The sequence below is a fragment of the Neurospora tetraspora genome, assembly GCF_033439725.1.
Source record: "Neurospora tetraspora strain CBS 560.94 chromosome Unknown B0H65scaffold_5, whole genome shotgun sequence".
Lineage (NCBI taxonomy): Eukaryota > Fungi > Ascomycota > Sordariomycetes > Sordariales > Sordariaceae > Neurospora > Neurospora tetraspora.
In genome coordinates this window covers 2152902-2164428 of record NW_026944387.1, presented here as the reverse complement: position 1 = coordinate 2164428, position 11527 = coordinate 2152902, and the positions used below count along the sequence as shown (strand labels likewise).

Here is an 11527-nt window from a genome sequence, read left to right as displayed (position 1 = left end):
GTTCACCAACGCGTGCCTGAAGATGATCGCGAGTAGTCTTGGCGGCCACATTCTCCTCCTTGACCTGGCTGATCATCGTAGTGAGCTCGTCAATGCGTTTCTGGTATTGCTGGGAGTCGAACTCTTTCCTGAGCTGAATCTTCTTGCTCTCCTCCATCTCCTCAGAAAGCTTGCGCTTAGTAGTGGAGAGTTCTGCCTCAAGAGCGTCGATCTGGGTTTGTTGTCTGCGCTTTGCCTCAGACTCGCTGAGCTCGCGCTCATTGAGAAGGAATTGTTGGTTGGTCAATAGAGTGTTAAGCCTAGCTTTCTCCTGTGCAAGACTCTCGTTATCCTGGTTCAAGCGTTCCTGGATCGTCTTCCACAGGTTCTTTTCGGCCTTGAGGTTGGCATTCTCGCTTCGGAGACTCTCAGCCAAGCCACGAGCCTCAACCAGGTCCTCGGCAATCTGCTGTACCCGCAGATCTTGCTTAACACCAGACTCGGACAGGGCCTGGTTTCTCTCTTGTAGCTGCTGGTTCTCACTCTGGGCTGCCTTGAAGTTGGATTCCAGCATGCTGTAGCGTTCCGTAGCGAGCGTAAGCTGGCTGGAGACCTTAGCAATCTCAGCCTGAAGCGAGCCCTTCTCCGAGGATAGCTTGTCAATCTGCTCCTTAAGAGACTTCCGTTCAGTCGTTTGGTCGTTTCGGTAAGAGTCGTACTGAGCCTGTAGCTCCCTATAGGCCGCAGCGAGGTCTGCATCTTCGGTGGAGTTTTGCTCGATGCTAGCGAGAACTTCACGTTGGCTTACATCCTCGCCCAGGGCAGCGCGAATTTCGGCAGGGTTGGCTCGCTGTTGGAGCATGCGACGGAACATGTCTCTCTCCGTCATGTAGCTCTTCATGCGTACGGTAATCGACTTGACCTCGTCTTGAAGTGTCGTGACAACGATACGAAGTTGCTGGACCTCCTCATGATCCTGGGCTGCTTGCTGCTTCTCAGCCATCGCCTCCTCGTTCTCCATTTTGTCGGCGAGGTCACGAACCACACGCAGAAGCTCCTGGTTCTTCTCCTGCAGTTCGTAGATGTTTGTGAAAGCGACAAACTTCTCGGTAATGTACTGGTGAGTATCCGACATGTCTTCAAGCGCATTTTCGGTAACTTCGCCCCTCTTGAGCCTCTCGAACTTGGCAGCTTCTTCTTCTGTCAACTTATCGAGACCCTTTTCCTGTGCATGAATGTTGAAGCAGAGTACATGAACTTGAGTGCTCAGATCGCGCAGCTGCCCGCGAAGAATCTTGACCTCAGCCTGGGCCGTAGCCGCAGCTCCCTCGGCCTTCCTCTGGGTCTTGACGGCAAGATCGCGCTCCTCGTAAGACTGCTCGAGGAGTTGTGACATCTGAATTGTCTCGTTCTTGAGACGTTCCGACTCAGCAGTGAGCTCGTCGATTTCAGGCATCTTGGCTTCCAGCATGGCGACCGCATCGTCGAGTTCTTCCTGTAGCTTCTTGCAACGCCGCTTCTCACCAGCAAGCTGGCCCTTCACGTTGTAAAGCTCCTCGAGGGCATCGGTAGCACGCTGGCCGGCTCTCCCGCGAATTGAGAGCGGAGTACCGAAGGGAGATCCCGCACGAGCAGCGGTAAAGGAGCCGTCACCCTTGGGGGTTTGAGGTCCAGTGGCCGGAGATCTACCGCGAGAATCACCGGACGCCTTGATACGGTCAACTTCATTCTGCAGCTCCTGGGCGCGCTGCTCCGTCTGCGCGTGATCCTCCTTTTCTTGTTCCAGTTCACGTCTGATGCGTCTGATCTCGTCGGCGTGATCGTCCTTGATCTGCTCCAGTCTCAACTCGACCTCCTTCAAGCGGTTACGGTGAGTCTCAGACTGTTGATCCTTGAGCTCAACAAGACGCTTGGCGGATTCGAGCTCCTGCTTGAAACCCTCTTCGGTACGGGCAGCGGCTTCCTGGAGTTGCTGGACCTTGGTCAAGGCTTCCTCGGCCTTCTCTTGTGCCTCCTGGAGTCGCTTGCGGAGAACCTGCTCGCTTCTAGTGAGTGATTCGATGGTCGAGTTCGCGTCCTCGTTTAGGCGTTGCAGCTCGGCGATGCGGGCACCCTTCTCCTTGCGGAATTTGATCGCTTCGGCATTCTTGGTCTTGAGCTCGTTGTCCAGCCAGTCGTTGGTGCGTCTCGCATGCTCCAGTTCCTGCTTCAAAGCCTCCTCACGATACTTTGCGGAATTGGCGGTAGTCTGTGCGGTCTGGACAGCCTGATTGAGCGACGTGACCTCCTGGTTCAGCTTGAGGATCTTCTTGTGTTGGGTCTGAAGCTCCTCGGCCAGGGTGGCGTTGGCCTGGGTCTTGGAGTCGACAATGGCAAGGGTTTCGCGATTCGAAGTCTCGAGCGAGGCAATACGCGCACGGAGGGTCTCGATTTCGGAAAGGGAGGTCGATCCCGACGACTTGAGGGTCTGTAGCTCATTCTCTATAGACCGCCGTTTGGTCTCTGTGCGACACAGACGTGTTAGCAGTAAGGCGCGGCGAGGCTTGGGAGGGGAGGGGAGAAGGTCTTGCCTTCATCTTGTAGTTTCTGACGGAGCTCGTCAACTTCCTTGAGGGCCTTGTCGGTGGTGGCCTTGAACTGCTCACAGCGCGACTCTGAGCTTCGGATGGCGCCTTCCAGCTCAATTCCCAGCTGGAACTTGTCCTCTTCGAGGGCACGGATCTTGGCTATGACAGCTTCGAATATGGTCTTGACCAGGTCTGGAGTCGGCGCGGTAAGGGCGGAATTCAGATCGGGCTCAGGTACGCCGACCTGGGTCGAGAGATAGCCCACGTCCACCTCGGCCGCCGCCATCTTGGGAGCAACGGCTTAGCGGTGCATGAATGGGCGAGACCGCAAACACACACGAAACACGCGACAACGGGTCGATTGCGGAATAGTCGTAACAGATCTCAGGTCGACTTGGGGGCGCTGCTGTCGGTGGGAATAAAAAGGAAAGTCGCGAAAGTGGATGACCTCGGGGTGGTCGGGAGCGTGGTGATGCGGAAGTGAGTCCAAGTGTTGTTTTGGAATTTCTTTGACGCTGCCAGTCGATGGAAGTCGCAGCTTGGTCTTGCTTGGTTGGAGTGACGGGGGGACTGCACTGCGACTTCCAACACCTGCGACTGCTTTGGGTTAGCGCGGAACTGTCGCGCTGGCCAGCAGGGTGGCAGAAGGGGCCCACCTGAAAAGCTTCTGTGGGGCCGCTGCCTTTCAGGTACCTGTCCGCCAACGGCAGGTGCTGAGGTACCTGCCGGAGCACTGTAGCACGCACTTCCATGGAGCCCAGTTGGTGTGGTCTGTGCGTCTCGACCTCCAAAAAAGCTCCAACCGCTTTCTCGTTGTTGGACCTAACGACAAACATCACTCATCACCGGCACAGATTCACGCTTCTCTCGCCTCAAGGGAGACTCTCTACTACTACCCGATTTATGAGGTCACCCACTCAATATTTATAAGTCTTGATAATTGGTAAACTACGAAAGCTTCATTACCATTATTCGGTTCAGAAGCGAAAGTCGAGTCCTCGGAAGTGAAACGAGCCTGCTGTCGATACTCATGCCGACCTGGCCGTTCTCGAGACTTCCTGCTATGGTCAAGGTAAGGGATGGTAGAGGTATGGAACTCGAGGTTGTTTGCATGGGGTTGTTATATCAAGGTCACCCATTTGCTCTGCTCTTTGTTCTTTCCCTTACATCCACCCTTTGGTACACGACATTATTCTAGACCCTGATTAACTCCACCCCACAGACTTTCACTTCGGTCATATCATGACATCCCGCCCCCATCTTTCCCCGGCTTCCCTGATCAAGGCTGCCCGGCCCTTCCTCTTCCATGCCCATCCATCTCATGAAATCCCGGTACCAGACCTGACTGCCACGCCGTCGGCTGCAGTTCAGCCGGCCGCTGTTGTCCCATCATCTCGTGTCTGCGGCATGAACTGGAGAGGCGCCCCCTGGCCTTGCAACTCCTGCCGGTTCGGGCCTGGATAAATCGCCCCTTGCCCCTGGAGCTCTGAGGCATTGTTCATTGGAGAAACTGGCGAGGGACCTTGGGTCATCGGTTGCGATGAGTTCTGCGCTACACCATACGGTGCGTGCAATTCGGCAGTGTTAGGCATTGGAGAATACGCAGGCGTCTGCCCGTGAAGCTCGGTGCTATTGAGCGGGTGCGGCGGTCCTTGACCTTGGAGTTCAGCACCATTGAATGGGCGCGGTGCCCTTTGGCCCTGTAGCTCCGTGCTGTTAAGCGGATGCGGAGGTCCCTGGCCTTGAAGCTCGGCCGTCAACGGGGGAGGGGGAAATCCGCCCGCACCAGCCGACACTGGGGACACGCTACTGACTCTGGTTCCGTCCTTGAGCATGCTTGTGGAACGACTTGGCGGCGAGGGCGGGGCGGCGGCGGCAGCAGCAGCGCCGCCAACAACAGGATTGCCAGCAAGTTCGGGTTTACCTCCGTCAGCAACGAAATCATTGATGGGATTCGGGGAATTGGTCTGCTCCGTGGCCTTGCGTTGCTTCGACTTGCGGATGAAGAAGAAGATGAGAGCGGCAATGATGCCCAGTCCAACGAGTACGCCAACGACGGCGCCAGCAATAACCGCGGTGTTGGAAGATTTTCTGCCTGTATTACCGCTACCGCTCCCCCCGTTATTGGCGCCTCCCGTACTGCCATCGCCGGAATTGCTACCAGAGCCGGAGCCAGATCCGGAACCACTACCGCTGCTGGCAGTAGCCTGGGGACCACCGTTGGCCCTACTGCCACTCTGGGCTGTTGGGCTTGGGTCTGCCTGGGATACCGAGGCGGTAACCCCATTTGCGACGAGCTTGTTGTTGGCAGCACTGCAGTACAAGTCCAGGACCTGTTGTCGAGTGTTAGCTATGAGGTATTTGGACATTGGTTGAGAGTGTATACACTTACAGCCATTGCAGATGTTATATCGTCCGTTGCTGTCGAACCACAGCTGTATTTGACGCTCGCGGTGATGGAACTTGTCACCAGACCAAGCATTTGGTCCTTGAGACAGACACAGGAGGCGAGTGCCTGGGACCCATCAGGACACAGCTCACGAGCTTGCTATTTCACCAAAAGTGTCAGCATGGGGGCGTGATCTTGAACGAGAAAACGCATGTTGTTCTTACCCCTTGAACAGCATAAGATACGGCCGAAGCAGCGCATTTAGCCAATGAGCTATACTGTGGCAGGTCCTTGATATAGTACGTCACTTTCGATCAATCACTCGATCAGCAAACCGAACCATGTCAACAAGCTCATATCCATCACTATCAAACTTACTATCGCCGGGAGGGTTACTCGGCTTAGGAAACGCCGACGTGCCATCGTTCAGTTTACACCACGCCGACCACATTTCCTGAGCCGACGAGACATCGGCCGTGTGGCTTTCGCAGTAGTACTTGACCGATGAGTTGATGAGTTGGCTCGCCAGCAGAGAGTTCTGGTTCTTTTGGCAAGCACAGGTAGCGTAGGCTGCTAAGTCCGATGGACAACGTTCGCGTCCCTGTGAGCATATTCATATCAGTATCAGTACCGCCTGATCGAAGAAAAGCCCCAGGGGCTTCCCTAACCATTTCCTTGACAGCATAACCAAGCGCACTAAACGCACAAGGCGCCAACGCAGCCACCTCCGGCACATCAGTAATGTACTGCGTCACCGAAATCGACGGTTGTGGAAATTCGGGCAGCTTGTCCTGGCTGCAATACGCGCTGAGCACCGTCGCCGCCGACGCCTGGTCCTCGGTAGCCGTCGACCCGCAGTAGTAGTTGACGGACTTGGAGACGTCGGACTTGATGGCCGCGAAATTGTTGTTCTTGGTGCAGACGCAGCCTTGGAGTTCCCCGACTGCGGCGGGACAGGCGTCGCGGGTCTGGCCTTGGACGTTGTAGGAGAGGGCGGTTTGGGCGCATGGTGCCTTCGTGTTGGATGGGAAATCATCAGCTCTACTTTCTTTACTGTGTAAGGGCAGAGGGGGTATGCAGTCTGACGGAAGGAAGGATTGAAAGAGGGTGGAGGTAAGGTACCAAGGAGTTGTATATCGCCAGGTCGGTGATGTAGACGACTTGTGCGGCCTTTGCGACTCCTAGCAGGCCTAGGAGCGGCAGTGGGGATGATCGATGTTGTCGACGCATCGTCTTAAGGGAAAAGACCGTGTCAAGAAATCGGGGGTATATAGGTTGAAGGCAACAGGTAGGTAAGATGATATCAAAGTTTGGCAAAGGGACGGCAGCTGGAGTTGAACAATCTGGACCGGATCAAAGCAGAGTGATGATACAGAACGGCCGGCTCAACCGCACAACACCAAAGACTTGCGTGGAATATGTCAAGTTGATACACAAAAGGGGAGACCAAAAGAGAAAGTCAAGTTAGAAAATTTCCGCGAAAACCACTTCATCAGAACCACGACCCCAATCCCGTCTACCAACTACGCGCAAAGCGCATAGACACTAGATCAGCGCTGAACTAGACGAGGCGTCTTCCTCAAAGTCTCCTTCAACCCCTCCCTCATCTCATCCAGGAACCGCTCACGATAATCGTCTATTTTCCCACACATTATGCACAACACCTTTGCACCACACCCTCGCATTGTCGATTCGATGTCGAGATAGGAAAGGATACCCCCTTTTTGGTGTAACAGGACCCCTACCAGCTGAAAAAGGTAAATCAAGACAGCTGGAGATGCAGGCACACGGCAGGAGTGTTTAGCGAGTCTGGGGAGGAAGATCAAGCTTTATGGAGTGTGACCAATGAATGGGAGGAGTGCCCTGGTAAAGGTGGCTTGTGTGTATTTAATCATTCTTCGACGAGATACCTATGTATCTTCCTCACTTGCACATCTACGTTGAGTAGAAGAGGGTACCTATTCATTACTCTTAGTCTTCGAACGGTTGGTTATTCTTCAACAACCAGTTCCAACGTCCCACTCAGCGTCCCACAACCCGTAAGTTTTCGAACAAACGACCTGAATATTGTCACTCTAGTGTTCTTATCACCAGCCAGAATTTCGAACAAAGCGAACGAGACAGGCGCCAATGAAATTTTTTTTATACATCCTCTTCTCTCTCTCCCCCTAGAAACACGCCAAGACCAAGCTTAAACCTCAATCACACCCACCCGACCAGGTCGACCCACGCACGCCATTCAAGCCAAGAGGTAAGACGGAACAATTATACAACCTCAAAAGGGGACAGGATCAACAACTCGTTCGTCCACGATGCACAGTTGCATACGTTCGACAGTAGACGCGCCTGAGGCGCCACACACAGTTATCAGATAACGTGCCCAAATAGGAAAGTTTTGGAGAAAAAGCTTATATTTAGACATGTGAAAGCATGGCGCATGATGGGCGGGATTGATATGATTTAAGGGGTGCCGAGGAACGCCACGGTAGGGTAGTTGGGTGGTTCAGCGCGGTTAAGTACTACACCCAAACAGTATACCTACTGGGCTGAAGAGGAGATAGGGTCTTCAAGACAGCCGGCTTCGGAGAGGGGAGTTACCCTTTGAGCATATAGGCTCGACAGAAGATGAACAGTGCAGTTTGTGTCGTTAATAGGAAGATAAGAAATGCGAGAAAAGATCCTCATCTCAAGCCCAGGTATCATGACCTCATCTTTTCCTTTCATCATGGGATATCACATCCCATCCCCAGCCAGAACCGTCCTTCCCTTCCATCCTCACCCCTCACTATCCATCCCCCTTCCCCTTTTTTAGTGATCCATAACCTCCCAAAACAAATCCGTATTCAACACCACCCTCTCCCCCATCCAAATCGCTCTCTCCGTATGATTCCTCGCCTCCTTCTCCGCCTCACTCATCTCCCCCCCTTCCTCAATCGTCTTCTCCGTCGTATTCGGATGAATCAACACGCTCAACGGACCTCTCCAAACCGCCAACCACCCGACAAAAGCGCCAAACTGCGCCGGCGTAAAGATATTGACCTCGAACATGGCGATCGGGTGCGGACCGACGGGTTTGCTCCAGAAGGTGTAGATCCGTAACTCTGGGAATTCACGGCGGATGCGGGAGTGCAACTCGGCGGCGTACTGGGCTTGGGCGGGGTGGTTGGGGAGGTGGTAGATGTGGACGTCGCTTTGGCGGGGAAGGGTTAGTGAACCGCAGTAGTGGTATTGGGATATTGATATGAGTGAGGGGGAAAAAACGTACAAGGCACCTCGTCGCCCGTTGTCTAAGGGCTCGGGAAACTTTTCGTAGGCGCTGCTGAGGACGCCGGTTTGGATGTTGAGGAGACTCTTGCCGTCTTCGGCCCTTTCGGTGGGGGGGGGAGGGGCATTTTCGTAGCCTTCTAGAGGGGATTTGTAGGTTGGTCTTTGGGAGGGCATTGTGGTGTTTGGCTTGAAAGTGTAGGATCGATCTCGGTTTTGGATGGGTTCAAGGTGAGTAGATGGAGGATGAGGTGAGTGGGATGGTCGGGGTTGGTTTCTGAATCTAGAGAGATTGGGTGAAGGTGGGTGCGAGTGAGTTGGAGTAAGTAAATAAAAACTGGAGGTGAGGTGAAGTCAAATATTATCCGAATAGCTTCATCGACGTGATGTCCTAATGAGTAAGCATTACGAAGTTGACAATACGGATGACAAATGACGGCGGTCGTTTGCGGTCGTTTAAATGGCGTGCCTCGGCATGGCATCATCCTAGCATCCCACCCGTGACCGATTGGCGATCCCGTCCGGGGAAGCCCCGCCCCGCACGGCGGCATCCGACAGCACACGGCACGAGACACGAGACACGGGACCCCACGAGTTCCATGCTCCACTGCTCACTTGTCCGGTGATGACGATTTGTCCGAGAAGCAAAGTCGGTGATAATGTAGTCGCAGATATTCACGCAAATCACGGCGGCCAGGGCATGAGTCCACGCTGACATGTGATTAAAAAGCCTCCTGCTTGTTGTGAGAATAAACTAAAGTACAGTAACAAATGCCTACTACGCCGGTGTAATAGTTATACTCCGAAACAATGCTGACATCTAAACAAGCAGTGAGAGAAAAGGTATGAACCGTGCGCCGCCTAGCCTCCTGGCCATCTTGAACGCCATGCCCAAACCAAACCCATGATACCGGACCCAACCCTAGCCATGACTGAAGCAAATCCTTTTGGTACAAAACAGTTCCTTCCCTATGTAAACTTTTTCCTTCTAAACCAGCAATGTGAAAACACGTCCCGTGGGAACCAGTCCATGCTCGGAAATGCGCAGCAACAAAATCGAATGCTCGACATGACACCGTGTCGATGTCCCCTAAACCGTAACAAAGCCGTAACAAAAGCGAGAAATACTGTAGTAATGCGAGGTGCCGAAAGCTCAAGCAGAAGAAGCAGGCTCAGCCGGAGCTTTGCCCTTGTCGTTCGCATCCGCAGGGCCGGAGACATCGTCGGTGGGGCCGAGGTCGGAAGGGCTGGTGTTGACCTTCTCGCCAGTGGCGACGTCAACCAGCTTGTCGCCATCGACCTCGACCTCTCTGTTTCCGATGCGACGCATCAGATCAAGAAAGGTGGACTTCTGAAATTTCTCTGACTGGTTGTCGGCGACGGAGGTCAAAATGGCGTTGGCAGCCTTGGCAAGCTCCTCGTTGCCCTCGCGACGACGAGCCTCGGCTTCCTGAAGCCTCTTGGCGGCTTCCTGCTCTTGGGCGAGGTTCTCCAGATCAGCATCAATGATGGCCATCTCCTCGTCGGTGGGGGGGCCAACTTTGGTGTTGTTCTCGGCAGTCGGACCATGCTGCGCCATCCATTCGGCCTCGGCGGCCTCAAACTCTTGCTGAGCTTGCTGAGCCTTCTCGGCCTTTTCCTTCTCGGCCCACTCAGCGAGTTCTTGCTCAAAGGAACTCTCGTCGTACTCGCCAAATGCTTTGTTGAAGGCTTCGACGTCCAGAGCCGTCTCGACGTGGTCGTTGAGGCCGAACTGAGGCTGCTGGTGAGTGAAATTGTTCAGGCCTGTGTCATGCATGACAAAAGGATCGTCCATGGACATTCCCATGCCCATACCCACACCCATTCCCATACCGCCGAACTGGTGAGTATTGTAGGCCATATGGTCGTCCTGCAAGCCCATCATGGGGTTGTGGGTTGCAGTAGACATGGCTGCCGACCTGGCTTGCGGTGACATGGTCGAGGCCGCGTGAACTGTGTCCTGATGGAGCTGCATGCTGGAGAACTGGTCGACCCAACCGTGGGCAACGGCACCGGAGGAGTGCATGGGAGTGGCCGTAGCCGGCGCACCTCCGACCGCATGACCAAAGACACCAGGCGCTTGACCAGCATGGAAAGCCGGGGCGCCTGGGTTGTTCAGGACTAGGTTGTTCTGAGCGAAGCCGAGGGAAGGACCCGGGGCGTCGAGCATAGGGGCCTGTTGGAAATTCTCGAAGGCGCCATCAGCAGCGAAGGAGGGACGGTTCCTCAGGGACTGGATGGGATGTTAGCATCGAGTTGCGTTAGGTATTCTACGACGTGACAAAAGAAAGAGATCATATCATACAGCATCGGCGGCCGAGTTGGGCGAATTCACCAGGCGGTCCTGATGAAGAGTACGGTCGCGATCAGCGTGCGCGAGAAGGTTCTTGGCGCCGTTGGACGGGCCGCACATGCTATCAGACATCTTGAGCGAGTTTGGTGGAAGCAAAGGCTCGAGAAGCGTTGGTGACGGCAAGATCAGAGAAAGAGAATACGAAGTAGAAGGTTATATATTAAAAGAGTGAGGAAGAAGATGTGCTTGGAAGAGTATAGTATTGTAGAGCGAGGAAGACTTGAGTGAGTGAGCGAAAGGAGAGTTGCAAGTTGTAGTGGCGCGAAAGTAGAAGCCGAGGTTCGTGGAGAAGCGCGACAGTAACCGAACCCGCCGGTATTTCAAGTCTTCAACGATATTTGGAGAAAGTGGTTGGAGGGGAAAAGAAGAAAACAAGAAAAAAAGTCAACAACGCCCCATTAAATACCACAACAAGGACGCGACTGATTTCTGTGCGCAAGAAAATTCTTTTTAGCAAACAAACAGAATCGTCGCAGATTTGATCAAGTTATTTTGGAAGGAGCGTCAAAATGGTCTGGTTGAGATTCCATCCCAACTTTTTGTAAGTGACGCTGCCACGGCACTTGCGAGATTCGGGGTAAAAAGCCATGCGCTCACGGCGCTATCATATGCATGTTCAGTGGACTTTTACAGCGGGACGGGAGAGGCGAGGGGCCGCGTGGGGTTAACGTGCCCCTGCCCGGGCCTCACCCTTGCCCCACCTTGTCTCGAAAGGGTCCACTTCAAGCCTCCGACCCGAAGGAACAACGTCACACCACGGTGAGCCTACCAAGGACACGACAAAGCCCCACTCACCGAGTTTCACCTTTGCTCACCTTGACTTCTTGCCAGCTGGACCACATCATTCGACAGGGATCACTGCGCAAGCGTCAAGCTCCATCGAGACGGGTTCATCGTGTCGCCTGGCCGTCCACTGTAGCTTGCAGCTTCCATTCCAGTGGTGATCCAACTGAA

At 54.1% G+C, this 11527-nt stretch overlaps 3 protein-coding genes across 3 annotated transcripts; all 3 read right to left on the bottom strand.

Annotated features, from left to right (window-relative positions):
• Positions 1-3825: 3825 nt before the first annotated feature.
• Positions 3826-6165, bottom strand: B0H65DRAFT_509823 (uncharacterized protein; the record flags this gene model as incomplete). The annotated part of the gene is given in 7 exon segments (XM_062828348.1): positions 3826-3946; positions 3960-4879; positions 4939-5094; positions 5160-5242; positions 5314-5536; positions 5604-5948; positions 6058-6165. The coding sequence occupies 7 exon segments, from the start codon at positions 6163-6165 to the stop codon at positions 3826-3828; spliced, it is 1956 nt and encodes a 651-aa protein (XP_062680594.1).
• A 1578-nt stretch (positions 6166-7743) lies between these two features.
• On the bottom strand, positions 7744-8376 carry B0H65DRAFT_428780 (DOPA-like domain-containing protein; the record flags this gene model as incomplete). Its single annotated transcript, XM_062824783.1, has 2 exons — positions 7744-8125; positions 8201-8376. 2 exons carry the CDS (start codon positions 8374-8376, stop codon positions 7744-7746), a joined length of 558 nt encoding a protein of 185 aa, XP_062680593.1.
• Positions 8377-8905: 529 nt separating this feature from the next.
• Positions 8906-10915, bottom strand: B0H65DRAFT_230367 (peroxisome biogenesis factor 20). The gene is made up of 2 exons (XM_062822172.1): positions 10526-10915; positions 8906-10453 (listed from the first exon to the last, which is right to left on the bottom strand). The coding sequence occupies exons 1-2, from the start codon at positions 10643-10645 to the stop codon at positions 9353-9355; spliced, it is 1221 nt and encodes a 406-aa protein (XP_062680592.1). The 5' UTR covers positions 10646-10915; the 3' UTR covers positions 8906-9352.
• Positions 10916-11527: the final 612 nt, after the last annotated feature.